Below are 13,288 nucleotides of genomic sequence, written 5' to 3'. Positions count from 1 at the left end.
GTGTAGCTGGATGTAGCAGTTTATTCAGCAAGCAACCGATTAGTAAAGAAATCCCACCAAATAAGCCAATCCCTCCCAAATAAACAAATAAATCACAAACCAAACTTTGTTATCACAAATCAAAAGCTTTGGAAGTACATTCAGAATATGACCCAAATCTCCATAAACTTTTTCCAGTTACTAAGCTTCCATTTGTGATCACACCATATCCCACCATTTCCCAAGCCACTATTTATTACTTACACAAATACAGTTTAAATGTTGTACAAGAAATGTATTGGTTGCAGTGTATTGTCTCCTGTGGTAGAAATGTGGTAGAAATAGTTTTTTGTTTATTTATTTCTTATTCATTTCACTACTCAACCCTTTCTGCTACTGTGTCACAGGACTGTATGAACAAACTCTCTTCTTCCTGAATTTTTCTGCAGAAAGGTACCTTTTCCTCATTATGTTCCGCAATTTGCCATTTCATTTAAATTTGTGGCAAATATTTTAGTCTCCTATGTATCTCCAGATTGCTTTCTATTTCTTTGACTTACAATAGAAAGAAATTTCTTTCTTCTGTTAAATATTAGAGTAAATATTGGTTTTAAGACAGCAGTATTGTCAGAGTAGCTTTCTTACAGCTTTCTGTTACTTCCTCTTGGTATTTTCAATTATAAAAAAGGTATTTTGTTTTAATGCCTACCATCTTCTCCAGCTGCAGCGAAACTTTATTAGCTAAAGTTTAGGTCGAATAGCATGCTGCTTTCTGTTGGTCTGAATGTAGAATCAAGTGTGTTTTCCTGTTGCACCATTTTTATGCCAATACTGGGATTTGACTTGCCTAAGAGCTGTGTAACTGCATGGAGAGTCAGGCCGGATGCACCTGGAATGAAATCGCTGCTGTGCCAACAGCGTGTAGTGTTCCTAAAATGCTGAACTGTGCGTTTCCTTATCATATAATCACAGAATGGTTTGAGTTGGAAGGGGCCTTAAAGACCACCTAGTTCCAAGCCCCCAGCCATGGGCAGGGACACCTGCCAGTGGGCCAGGCTGCTCAGTTGTGGGTAGTTAAGCTCGAGGAGCAGAGGTTATGAGTTGCTGATCCTACACGCAGTGGAACGGCGGTGAACATTCCCGGCTGACACGACCGTCCCCACGGACGGCTCCCGGGACCTTCCCGACGGGACGGCGCGGGGGCGGCAGCGCAGCCGGGAGCGGCACCTGGCGGCCGGCGCCGCACACGGCCGAGGGCCGGGAACCGGCAACCGGCAACCGGGAACCGGCAACCGGCAACCGGCAACCGGGAGCGGGCGGGCAGGGCAGGAGAAGGTGAGCGGCCGCACCTGGAGCAGCAAAGGTGGTTTGGGAATGAGCATCTGCAGCATAAAGAGAATTCCTAGACTGGGGGTGCATCGCAACTGTTCCCACCTGCTTAATTAGCAAACAAACAAGGCTTCTCATTTTCTGGTGCATGCTTGTACTAGGATTTATATTACAATTGTTTGCAGCTAAAACATATATTTACAATTTCTCCCCTCGCTCACAAGCGCCCATATGTATAAGAGAGGGAGGAATGAAGGTTCTGGCACAGAGGGCATGGGGTAATTCTCTTACAGAACACAGCAGGACTTTTGTTTTTAAATCAGGAGTAATCTGGACCAAACACACCAGCCCCACAGTTGCTGGGCAGCTGGATGAAGGCACAGCAGCAGTCCTGCAGGCACTGTTCAGGAGATGAAACTATATAATTAGCAGAAAGTAACAGATATCTTTATGTTTTCAAACAAAGGTTCCCAGGTTTCATAAGTAACCCAAGCTCCTTGTCAAATAGCAGAAGTGAAAGTTTCTGTTTTAAGTAGGGAGGGGAAAAAAACCTCAACAGAAGGATTTGAGCAGTCTGCTGGTGTTGAGACAGCACGGAAAGTACTGACGGGCTCTGCAGTCTCTCGCAAACAGCGCAAATAACATTTACAAGGTATGCTAGTTCCACTATCAACATACATATGACAGAGGCTGGGGTTTAAGTCTGGCCTTTCACCCACAGCCTTTACCTTGCTCTCTTCACAAGTGCTCTGACTGCTCCAGCTGCCTTTTGCTCTCACAGCTTGGGAGTACGCAGCGTTCAGATGCAGGGGCTCTGCTGCTCCACAGGGCACGCGAGGGCTCACGAGTAACTCTGAATTTACTAAAATTTCTGCTAGAATGGAGAAGGACAGGAATGACTCATTTTCACAGCCCTGTATACATGAATGCTTCCTTCAAGTTGGGTAACACCCAACACCCACAGACTAAACACTCATCTTTTTGTGAACACAAAAACATTTTCAGAAGGGAACTGGTTACATGCCTTATCGTGTACAGCATTCACACAAGCTTGGAGCCAATTTTTGCACACAGGTAAATGCAAAAGGTAGCCAAAGTGGTCCCCTTTCGGAAGGGAGTTGGACAGTGATAAAGCCCTGCCCTGACTGCATGGAGAGATCACTGGTTCCTGTTTTGGAGAAAAAAAGGATGCACAGCAACCAACAATGTTTCTGTCCTCAGCCCTTCTGCCTACCTTTAACTTAGAGGTGCTTAGGCAGAGATTTCTCCTGTGTTCTAGCAAAAAAAAAAAAAAAAAAAGGGAAAAAAGAAAATAAATAAGAAGAGCAGTTCGATATTGAAAATGAGAAAGGTACTTTTGTAGGCTAAATTCCAGCACTCTTGAAGAAATGACTTTTTTGTTCACTGGGAAAAAAAAAGTGAAGAGCCCTATTGCAATGGAGTAGAAAGCTTGGCAGTATCATATAGACAGCATTCATGATAGACTTCTATTTTACATTTTGAATGTAGCTTTTGCAGAAGTCATATATCTTAAAGCCATAAAAGTGTTTTAGGATTAAAGAAGAGATTATCTAATGTTGTTATTCAGTAGACAGATAGATGTTGGACACAAAGTAGTGTTAGCAGCAGCCACCCAATTTATTCTCTCTGTTTATTCAAATATTTTTGTGTCAGTCATCCTTTCCTCAGGAATGTTTCTGTACCTGGACTGCTAGATAGGTTAAGAGCCTGATTGCTAATGCAGCTCTTGATCTATTTCATTAATTAACCTAAATAATACATTAATTGTTGCACAGAAATATATGGGCCAATATTTAATCCCCCAAATCAGTAATTTGCTGGGACTAATTTACTACGTTCAGTGTAAAATGGACTCAGACTGGGTGAGAGGGCAGAAAGAAACAGCCTGTGCATAGGAGGCAGGAAGGTCATTGGAAGTTGAACCACGATCAAAGGAGTTGCATATTTTCTATGTGTGCTGTGTGCAACACATGAGCCTTCCTGCAACTGCAGGGAGCACTCAGAAATGTTTTACAGTGTAGACTCTGAGTTTCTTTTAAATCAACAGCATTTTTTGAGTTAAATGGAGGAAGACTATATTGTGGTTATGACAAGGTTACAGCATGCTCAGTTCAGTTCCTTCTTCCTGAAGTAAAGCAAGTAATTTAATTTCTTGAAAAACAAAAAGAACCATATTTCCTTTGGAAAACAGTCCTACGACCTGATCGTTACATACCTCTGTGTTCTCGTTCAAGGCTACAGCCACTGAGATCTGCAAACAAAGGTCTCGGCCTGCTGAGCCAGCCCCTTTACAGCTCACCCTCTGCCCTCCATCATGGTTTCTCTATATATACAGTCCAGGCACCGGGACTGCTGGGCTTCTGGGCTACATGAGTGATGGTGGCCTTCTAAGAAAATTTTCTCTGTCTCAGTCAGTCTGCAAAATGAACAAATCAACAAGCAGTCCCCAGAGATGTCAAGGGATCCACCACCTGTGTAAGAGTAAGCCTGATGCTTCAGTCTTTGCAAGATAGATGCATTACAGCACAGAGCTTTTTAGCTCAGGGTTTTAAATGACATTTCTAATTTCTGCGGAGAAGCTGCATGTGCAGCCTGAATTTGAGCCTCCTTTGGATTTTTATATCAAAGGGCCTTTCTCTGATGAACATGGTCCAAATTATCTGAAAAGGTTAACATCCACGATCAAGAACAGGTCTCCAAAGTCAAAAGGAGGGTTCCATTTGTTTGACATTCTCTGGCAGCTTTCTGCCTAGTGAGTGGAGACATGACGAACAAAAATCTACACTTAACTAGAGTGATTTTCCATGTCATCTCCCCATGGCAAGTACTTAGCTTGCCTGGCCAAGAGCCAATGCCCACAGCTCACCCAACAGCCACCCAGAAGTACAGCATCACTGACCACTGATTTTTGATTCTTTATCCTAAAGTAAACTCTTTATTTCTCCTTATCTACAGGTGTCTAATCTTCATTGTATGTAGGACCAAAGTCCTCTGAGCATTATTGCTGTGCAATGGCAGGCAGAAGGGGAGGAGAACAGCTCAACCCAGCTCCTGCCAGGCTCACTGTTATGCTCCTGCTAAAGCTAATGTGTGCTTTTGTCAAAGAAGCAACTGCAGTTATTCTCAGTGTAACAGTCTGCACCACCAATTATAATAAAAGTAAAATTTATTTGGTATAGAACAGAAAAACAGGGAGAACAAAATCACTTACAAAATAAATGTTAAGCAAAAAAAATTCACAGAACTAGATTAATATTTTATAAAAAGCTCAAACTTTAAGCATCTGATAAAAACATGTTACTTTCTGCTCAGCCTATGTTTTATGCTTCTCTCTCTTGTGTGGCTTTGGAAGTCCAAATTTAGATGTCTTCGTCTGCATGCATTAGTTTACACTAAAGAACATTTATCACAGACAAACTGTATTTCAAAATGGCAGCATATTGAAGGGCTACTCCCTTTTGTAAGACATGCGGTTTCCATTTTTCTCTTTCGGTCTGCATACCTACCTGCTGCATACTCACTCACCGAGACCATACACATGTGCCCTGCTTCTGGCTGAGTTACTCCAACACTCCCCTTTTTGCCAATGTTCCAGGCTTACATTTTAACTGAATGGTCCAGTCACATCCATCTTACAGGCTACAAGATCCCCGTTTTCTGCCAATATACATGAAGAACCATTCCATGAACTTAATGTGCTTCTGGATACCTTAGGTGAGAGATTCTCCTTATTTTCTGGTGAATACTGTTTGAAAGATTAAAGTTCATACAATATATGTTACACAGAGTCAATGTACCGCCATAACAAGTTGTTTGCACCTGACTGTGAGACCAGGGTGTTCACGCTATCACGATGTGGTACTACATACAAGCACATTTTATATTGTAATTTTTACTCTAGTATTGATAACAACATTCAGTCAATCATTTTTTATTTCTTTGACCAATCTTTTCTTTTCCAGTGTCCTGTGGCTGAGGAGCCCTCTCTAGGTCTCTCAACATTTGACATTCTGCTTGAAATAATCTCAGTTTGATCATTCAACTTCATTCTTTGCTTCCAAGGCAAAAAGTACCCTTTCTATTTCCATACTTCTGCACAGGAAATTGTTGTTACAATATATGTAAAGCATGATAGCAGTTTAGTTCCTTCATTCTCTGTTCCAAGGCAGATCTATAAGAGTCATGTAAACAGTTGTTGCTGGAAGGAGTAACTACTGTCCAGTTTTTTAAGTGGCAATTTAAGGAACTACTTTAACAGTTCAGTCTTGCAGAAAAAAATTAATTCTTATGATTCTTTTAGTGTTGGGAAATGCTGGCTTCTAAACAGGAACTTTGCAACCTTATTTATTTCATTTACAGAAATATATGCTTCCTGAATCACAAGCTCAGTTTCCTTTAACAACTCTGAACATTAATCACTGTCACCTCTTCACCCAGTGGTCGGTGCAGAAAGTCGTAACAAACATAACATACACTTTTCTTCTAAAAACATAGAGGAAAAATTATTTTCACGTGGTATAGAAGTTATTCTCATTTTATTTACTGAGTTGAATTAAACAAAAATGAACATCCGTGGCCATTGTAACACAGTGTGAGTCTTAGTGATAATGTAAGAAGAGAGTCTGAGGTGTGAAGGTTTATAATGCAAGGCCATTGAAACAAACCCAGCAAATCTTATATGCAAGCAGTGAATCAAATTTAGTCCTGTAATAACCTATGCAACCACACTGAAGTCAGCTAGGCTGTGCGGACAGCAGCCTCAGACACTGGTTTTGTGAAAGAGTTAAATTTTCAGAGCAATACCAACAACTGACTGTGAAGCCAACCAGTGCCCACATACACCTCACCTACTCACTGAGCTCCACCTGAAGTGAGCCAATTGGGCACATAACAGCAGTGCTTGGCTCAAACAGAGCCAATGCTCCTGTCGGCACTATTTACGTGAGGACTCGGAAGAGCAACGTCTGTTCATTTTTCTAGTGAGACACAGAAAAGTTGACTAAAAAAGTCATAAGGCACCATTGATTCAATCTGTTTTGTATTATTCTTTTTTAACACTTCATAGTGAAATAAATACTTTAATACTGATCATATTGTAAATAGCTACTGATATAAGAAGCAATATATTGAATGATAAAATGCTGCATTGTTCTGGAATATATCTAGGGACATTTATAGCAGAAGATATAAATGGAAAAGTTGTTGTTAGGTGAAGAAAAATGCCTCTTTCTGCAGTGTTAAGCTATTTTACATGTATGCCAAACATCCATTCTGAAGAGATTTGTAGAGTTAAAAGAATCGCTAAAATGTAGGCAGGTCAGGTTTCTTGGCTTGTTAACTGAGGGCCTTTTACATAGCACATTTCAAAGTGAAACTAAAGCTAGTTTACCACTTTGGTAGTGGTCCAGATTTCTGGTCGGAAAACCTTGCTGAAAAGATCAAATATAATATATTTGAATGAAACAGAGAGTTGGCAGAACAATGGGCAGCATTTTCATTGAATTATTAAAGTAAAACATGTTGGAAGCAGGTAAGTTTCAAAAAAGGTATAGTTTCTGGAGGGTTGAGGGATCTTTTTGGCTGCATAGCTATTTGGATATTAATAAAGATTTGGCAGGTCAAGGTACTGAAAATATTATATTCTTAAATTCAAAACGTTGTCTCTTAGAAAGTTTTAAGTGCTTCAGTTTAAAACCATGAATACAATAATTTATCCTTTAAGTTATTATCCTAAAATTCTTATTTGGACTTCTATTCACATAATAATATCTCAAAGAGACAGGCACTTTGTTTAAGTGACATCCATAAAATACATATACAAATTCAATATTGTGCTAGGTTTGATCCCAAGGTGCACCTGTCACATGGAGGTCCCACTAGTATCTGTTTAAGAAACTCTTACAGCCACGATCCTGCAATTAGATGTAGATACATCCCTGCGCCTGCGCATTTAATTGCAGGTTCAGGACCATAAACAGTAACTTATAATAGGTCATTAGATATAAAAATGTAAAAAACAGGTACACAATCAAACTCTATCACAGCTAAAAAGGTTTTGTAAACAAACACTGGAAAGAACAAATTAAATTTGATCTGGCCAAATCCAACTCTGTCTCATCCCCTTCAATGTGTCTGTCCAGGCTGTCAGGCAGAAAGGGGATCTGCCCCTCGACACTCACAAAAAGAGCAAAAAGCCCTATGCACAGACAATGCAGTGGGGTCCAGACTCTCTGGCTAAATTCTCTAATTTTTCAAGGATTGACCTCATTCTAGCTGCAGAGTGTACTTAGGATCATGTCTCCCATGCTAGAGAAACATTGTCTTAACCTACATGACTAGTTTTTATGGGTTTTAGTTTTTTTTGAGCAACATCCAGTGAAACATGGCTGCTGACACAGGCTTGGTGGGAATCCCAAGAGCACTTTGAAGAAACACACTGAGATTTAGGTGAAATTTTTCAGAGCTAACCTTCGGAGGTCCAATTAACAAAGAGCAATATTTCATTCAGCAATATTTCAAATCCAGAATTATAATCTTCCTCTAATTTCCAAAAGCATTTTATATGTGTTTATATCCACTTGTAAAATTCAGTCATACAATGAACTCTTCCTCATATACAAAATTCAAAAGCCATTAAACATATTAACCACTTGTCACAATGCTAGAATACCTCACTCTCTCTTCTATTAATGTAAGCATTGCTGCTTTCTGTGGAGAATCATCTCAGCAAAGTTTGAAAGGACAGGCTTCATGGCAAACTCAGAAGACCATATCTTCCCATTTCTCTTGAACCAGTGCAGACAGCAAATTTTGGATGCTTCCACTTGAATGCACAAACCCCAGGCCCCCTTCACTACACCAAAGGGCTTTCACATTTTTGACCTCAGCTGCTCTGCTGTAATGCAAGTCAAATACAAGCTCTCTGAGAGTTGTGACCTAAGTCCCAGGAAACTTTTTAAGTCAAAACCCATTGTTTAATTGTACCAAAGAAATAACTGGAAAGCAGTCTGTGGAGCACTGGTATTAGTGATGCTTTAAAGGAGGAGCCTGCAATGACAATAATTGCCGCATTTGCACCAAGACTACTTTCTGAGGACTCTTCGCATGCAGTATCAGGCAGAGGGTATTACAGTAATCCAGGGCATGGATGACTCTGGGTTGGTCCACATTGCAGTAGGAAACAATTTGGTCATTGGAAGCATAACACTATTAAAACTAGGAAAGAGGGATTAAAAAAATAGATAGCTAGATAGATTTTATGCTGATGAATTCTTCACTTGTGCTTTTCTTTGGAAGATTCTCTGCAGATGAAAACAAGGCCAGATACATCCCATCCTTGAGGCAAGATGTGCTACGTATTGTTTAAGATTTCCGTGGCTAAGCTGAAGTGAAAAAGTTAAGGATGAACTCTTGGTCACCATGTAGTAGGTCTATGGCCTCCAGAAGCAGATGGGCCAAGTTAGGCATGCAAAAAAGGATCCAAGGGACTCTTGGTTACACATTTTTCCCCAGCAACTGTTTTTTTAAACATAAAATACTTCATGATTCAAATAATACAGGCACTGTACCCAAAGTGAATGAAACAGCTTTGTTCAAGCTCTGTCAAATTCAAAGCCAGACCTCCCATGGAGCTCTTCAGGGGACAGGGTTGGACACAGTGAGCACGGTGCACGTATATTGTGTATGGTCCACAAAACGCCTGCAGTATAAGCAAATAAAATTCATAGCTTTGAGCAACTACAGTTCCTAAGCCGCATCTATTACTTCTGTAATAGAGACTGAAGTTTGTTCCAGCTGACAAGCCAAAAGTGGAAATAAATCAAGACAGACAACTTTCCAATGATGTGGACAGGAGAACTGACTCGAAGGAAACTTGAAAACAGATGTTGCCCAAAAATGGGCCAGAACCCATTTCACCTTGGTATAGGCGGGAGCGGGGGGGCACCTCTTTCTTTTCGGACAGAGCCACCTAAAAGAGAAAGAAAGTTTTTTTGTGTTACTCCTTCTGGAATACTCCTTCTTTTGAAGTGGGAGTTTACATCCAAGCAATTAATTCAGTAACTGGTGGAAACCTACTACTTTCCTTGCCTGGCCATTAAAAAAAAATAAAAAAATCTTTGTTGAGTTTCTAGTTAGTTTATTAAACAACATCAGAACTTCAAACACTGTAAAACAAAGTTTTTACCTAATGTTATCCCCAAATGCCTGGAAAGCACATATATTTCAGTCCTTTTCCTCTTTCCTAAAACATATTGATAGTTCTTGCTAGCTTTACTGATTTATGCAAACACATACCTTCTCAGTGCTATTTGCAACACATGCAAATTTCAATGAAGAGTGGCAAGCTCTAAACACAATAACATTTCAAAGCTCTTAATGTTTTTCCCTATATGAAGATTTTCATTGCAAACTCATGAAAGAAAACACAAAAAAATGCATATGTTACTTTGCCTCTCTTTGTGGAGTAATAAAAATGGGATGAAAGCTAACAGGCCATAGTGAAGGGTCAGAGACTAAGAGGAATTTCTGCTTCAAACCAAAACCTCATCGTTTGGAAACAGGAGAGAAACATCTGAGTGTACAGATGATTACAGGATAACTATGGGTCACCAATGTCACTGGTTACGAAAGAAGTAAATTGATCCTTGGGTGTATCAGGCAAAATACCATTAATGAAGACAGGAAACATTTGTGCTGCTGTAGAAGACGTGTTTGAAACCTGAACTGAAACAGTATGTCATTCTGATTGGAAAAGACAAAATCAAACTGAAATATATACATAAGCAGCCCTGATAATCAGAGACCATAGCTTGGAAGCAAAGTATGGTACATCCAGATTTAATCAGCCCAGCAAAACAAAAACAGAGAGGAGGATATGACTGTTGTCTTGAAAAATACTAGGGGTTTAACACACTAGAAGAGAGGAAAACTAAACTCAGGGATGATGCTGACACAAGAATAAGTGAGTTGTGCATAAATTTAGATAGGAAATGAGGAGGAAGTCCTAGGGGATTTTGTGGTTCTGGCTGCCTATAGCAGAAGGGCTGACTATAATGGCAGGGCTGGTCGCTTACAGTACACGTTTCAACTGAGAAGACAAACAATTCTCTCTTCAAATACAAGTCTAAGAGGGTTTGTGCCTGCAAACTTGCATTTAGCTTTTCCTGTGTGGTGAGGATGGGTGACCAGATTGTTAGTCTGAGAAGTCTTGAAACCTCAGAATCCAGTCTCTTTCCCATCTGCATTGTTTTTAGGATAATACATTGAAATTCCAACAGCAGAGGTGAAATAAACTTACCTCTACTTTCATTTCTTGCTAGTTTACTGGGATAACTTCTGTTCATGGGCACATATGGTTCTGGAGGTGGCAAATCAGATAGAGGATGAAAAGAAAATCTGCTTTCCCATTCATCTGAAAAAAATCCCATGCAATTTACCCATTAGTTTTCTGACACAGCTTAGGAAAGTCAATTGACATTAATATCACATTTAATGGATGTTTTATATTGTAAAATGCTTACATAGCTGAGTTTTGAACCAGCATTCTGTTAGCAAGTCAGAGAAGAAGATGCTTTAGGTTAGTTTGAGAATGAAAATTCTTATTTACTGTAACTGATCACTTAGACAGTTTAATGCAAAATCACAGATCAGGAAAACTGCCATAATTCCACTAATAAGTGAAATAAGTCTTACACTCCCTTCCATGTATAACAGATCTGCTTTTAACATACACAGACACACACACATACATATATATGTGCTACCAGAACTACGTAGTGTCTTCTACTTCAGAACAGTATTTTGTTGCTGGTATAAAATTTTCTGATACTCATATGTCATTGAAACACAGAGCTCAAAAGCATCTCCTATAGGCAGTGTTTTTTCTTTCTTAATATTTATATTGGAAAAAGAAAATTTGGGGCCATTTTGATAAAATTTATGACAGAGAATCCTATATGTAACTAGTATCAAAACCAGAAAAATACAGCAGTTGCAATTCTCTTTAGACTACACAGGCCCTGTTGTTGTAGTTCCTGAGTCTATAGGATTCTAAGGAATAAAGCAAGCTGATAAGTTTCTTCACTGAAATAATAGGAAATGTTCAAAGAGCTCTGTTCTGAACCTGAATTTGAAGGCCTAAGGAAGAAAGTGTGGGCTATCTTAAACTTTGTAACTTCTTCACTTGCTTGCTCCAGGACTTTGTAACCACAACTTTCTTGCAATATTGTTATATTTTATTGCATAACGTAATGAACAGCTGAGTAAGTTTCACCTGGCATTAGTACATGTGGTTATTTGCTGGGATCCAGTTTTTCTATGTCTACTCCCAATGGTTGCAATCAGAAATCAGTGTGTAAAAGAGCTGCAGGTTCTGAACCCTCCAAATGACTTGCGTAGGAAAAAATGCATCTGTGACCCACCTGCCTTATCTGATGTGTGAAGATGTTTCAAAAGCATGACTTACAGTTTTATTTTCTGTTTGCTTTTTTTAACCTTATAAATGTCAGAAATACCAATTTTGTCCTCCTGTAATTAGCTGGAGGATTTATCTGTTCTATGCAAATAGAAAACAATTAAAAAGAAAAGCATGATGAATCTTTAAAACACGGCAGTCTTGGACCTCATCTTTTCAATAAACACTAGCAGAAATAGATACTTGACATTTTCAGCAACATTCTGACAATCTCTTCACTCATCTGTTTTTCAGCTTTCAGTTTTGAGTCATCTAACTTGTTCTGACATCCAAAATGTCAGAGTAGCTACGGTTTGAACTCAGAGTTGAAACAATCCCCTTTGTTTTTTTCAGGGTATTTTTGAAAGAGTTATTTTGGAGACTGTATTGATGACTTTGCAGTTCTGCTCTATGTATGGCATATTTACTCGATTCTTACTTGGCAGGGTTGATTGAGATCCCAGTGATACTTCTGTTGGTCAGAAGTCAAAGGTCAGCACCGGAAACAAAGTCTCTATCCCAAACCTTTTTTGACACATTAAGGCCAAAATAGTACACCGTTTCTATCAAAGGCAAACAACTGGGAGGATGGCTTACCATCACCTGGGTCCTGGAAGCCATTTCTGACAGCTGATGAAGGTGGTGGCGGCGGTGGTGGTGCTGCCGAACCCGGCCGGTCTGGGGGAAGCGGAGGTCGAGGTCCACCTCTTGGGCTGTCCAGCCCTGCCCGGGATGGCAGCTGGGGAGTAGCGGGCAAAGCCCTTGAAGTGCTTCCATTCCTGCTTATGGGAGGAGGTGGTGGGAGGGGGCCTAAAGAAAGACAAGAGACAAGCACACAAATGCTGTTAGCACCAGGGGTTATTCTGTTGGGATGCCTGCATCCCAAGGCCTCCCACTAACAAAACAGAGAGGAAGGGCTGTCTTAGGGCCCTTGGCCCCAAGTGGTAATGGCCTTCAGCACCCACTTCCCTGCTCTCCAGGGCTCCCTAGGGAGTTAGTGCTGATTTGAAGAGTACAGCTCAGGGGAGCAGGGTATATCTAAACATAAATACACCACAGTGTCCATATTCCCATTACTCTCAGCTACAGAGGTCTCTGTAGAAGCGCTGGTCCTTGAAGCTACTTTTAAACCACTCTAACTTAGCAGTGCTCACAACAAGCAGAAGTTACAGCTGGAATTCAGGGTGTTGTGGAGGTCCAAGGCAAGAGAACATGTAGAAGAAGACATCTGCTACCCTCAGAGGTTCTTTGTCCATAGGGGTGTTCCCCTCTAGGTCACAGCCTGGATCTGTGATGGCACACAGGGGAGTTCAGCCCAGGAATGGCAGCATTAAGCTGCATCACATCAGCTCACTTATTTATAAACAAATGAGCTGCATGACAAGTTTTTCGGTAGTTGGACCATATCCATCTCCCTCTGAACTGGAAACAGACCTCACACATAGACTGGCATTTCCAGTGTTTGTGTATCTGTGTAACTGGCACAGTGACATAACAGGTCAAATA

The 13,288-nt window shown here is 40.3% G+C and overlaps 1 protein-coding gene across 3 annotated transcripts in view; it reads right to left on the bottom strand.

Moving 5' to 3' along the window:
- WIPF1 (WAS/WASL interacting protein family member 1) overlaps positions 1–13,288 on the bottom strand; it is a 78,060-nt gene that overhangs the window by 16,623 nt on the left and 48,149 nt on the right. For 2 of the 3 annotated variants that reach the window (XM_032693709.1, XM_032693708.1), the window contains exons 7-9: positions 12,380–12,592; positions 10,628–10,741; positions 4,486–9,298 (exon numbers count right to left, since the gene is read on the bottom strand). In XM_032693709.1, the coding sequence (XP_032549600.1) occupies positions 9,243–9,298; positions 10,628–10,741; positions 12,380–12,592 (383 nt within the window). In that variant the 3' untranslated portion in view covers positions 4,486–9,242. Of the gene's footprint in view, positions 1–4,485; positions 9,299–10,627; positions 10,742–12,379; positions 12,593–13,288 lie in introns of those variants that run through there. The other variant, XR_004358110.1, reaches the window with a different exon arrangement.

Source organism: Chiroxiphia lanceolata, chromosome 7 (genome assembly GCF_009829145.1).
Source record: "Chiroxiphia lanceolata isolate bChiLan1 chromosome 7, bChiLan1.pri, whole genome shotgun sequence".
NCBI lineage: Eukaryota > Metazoa > Chordata > Aves > Passeriformes > Pipridae > Chiroxiphia > Chiroxiphia lanceolata.
This window is presented reverse-complemented; position numbering and strand designations above follow the sequence as displayed.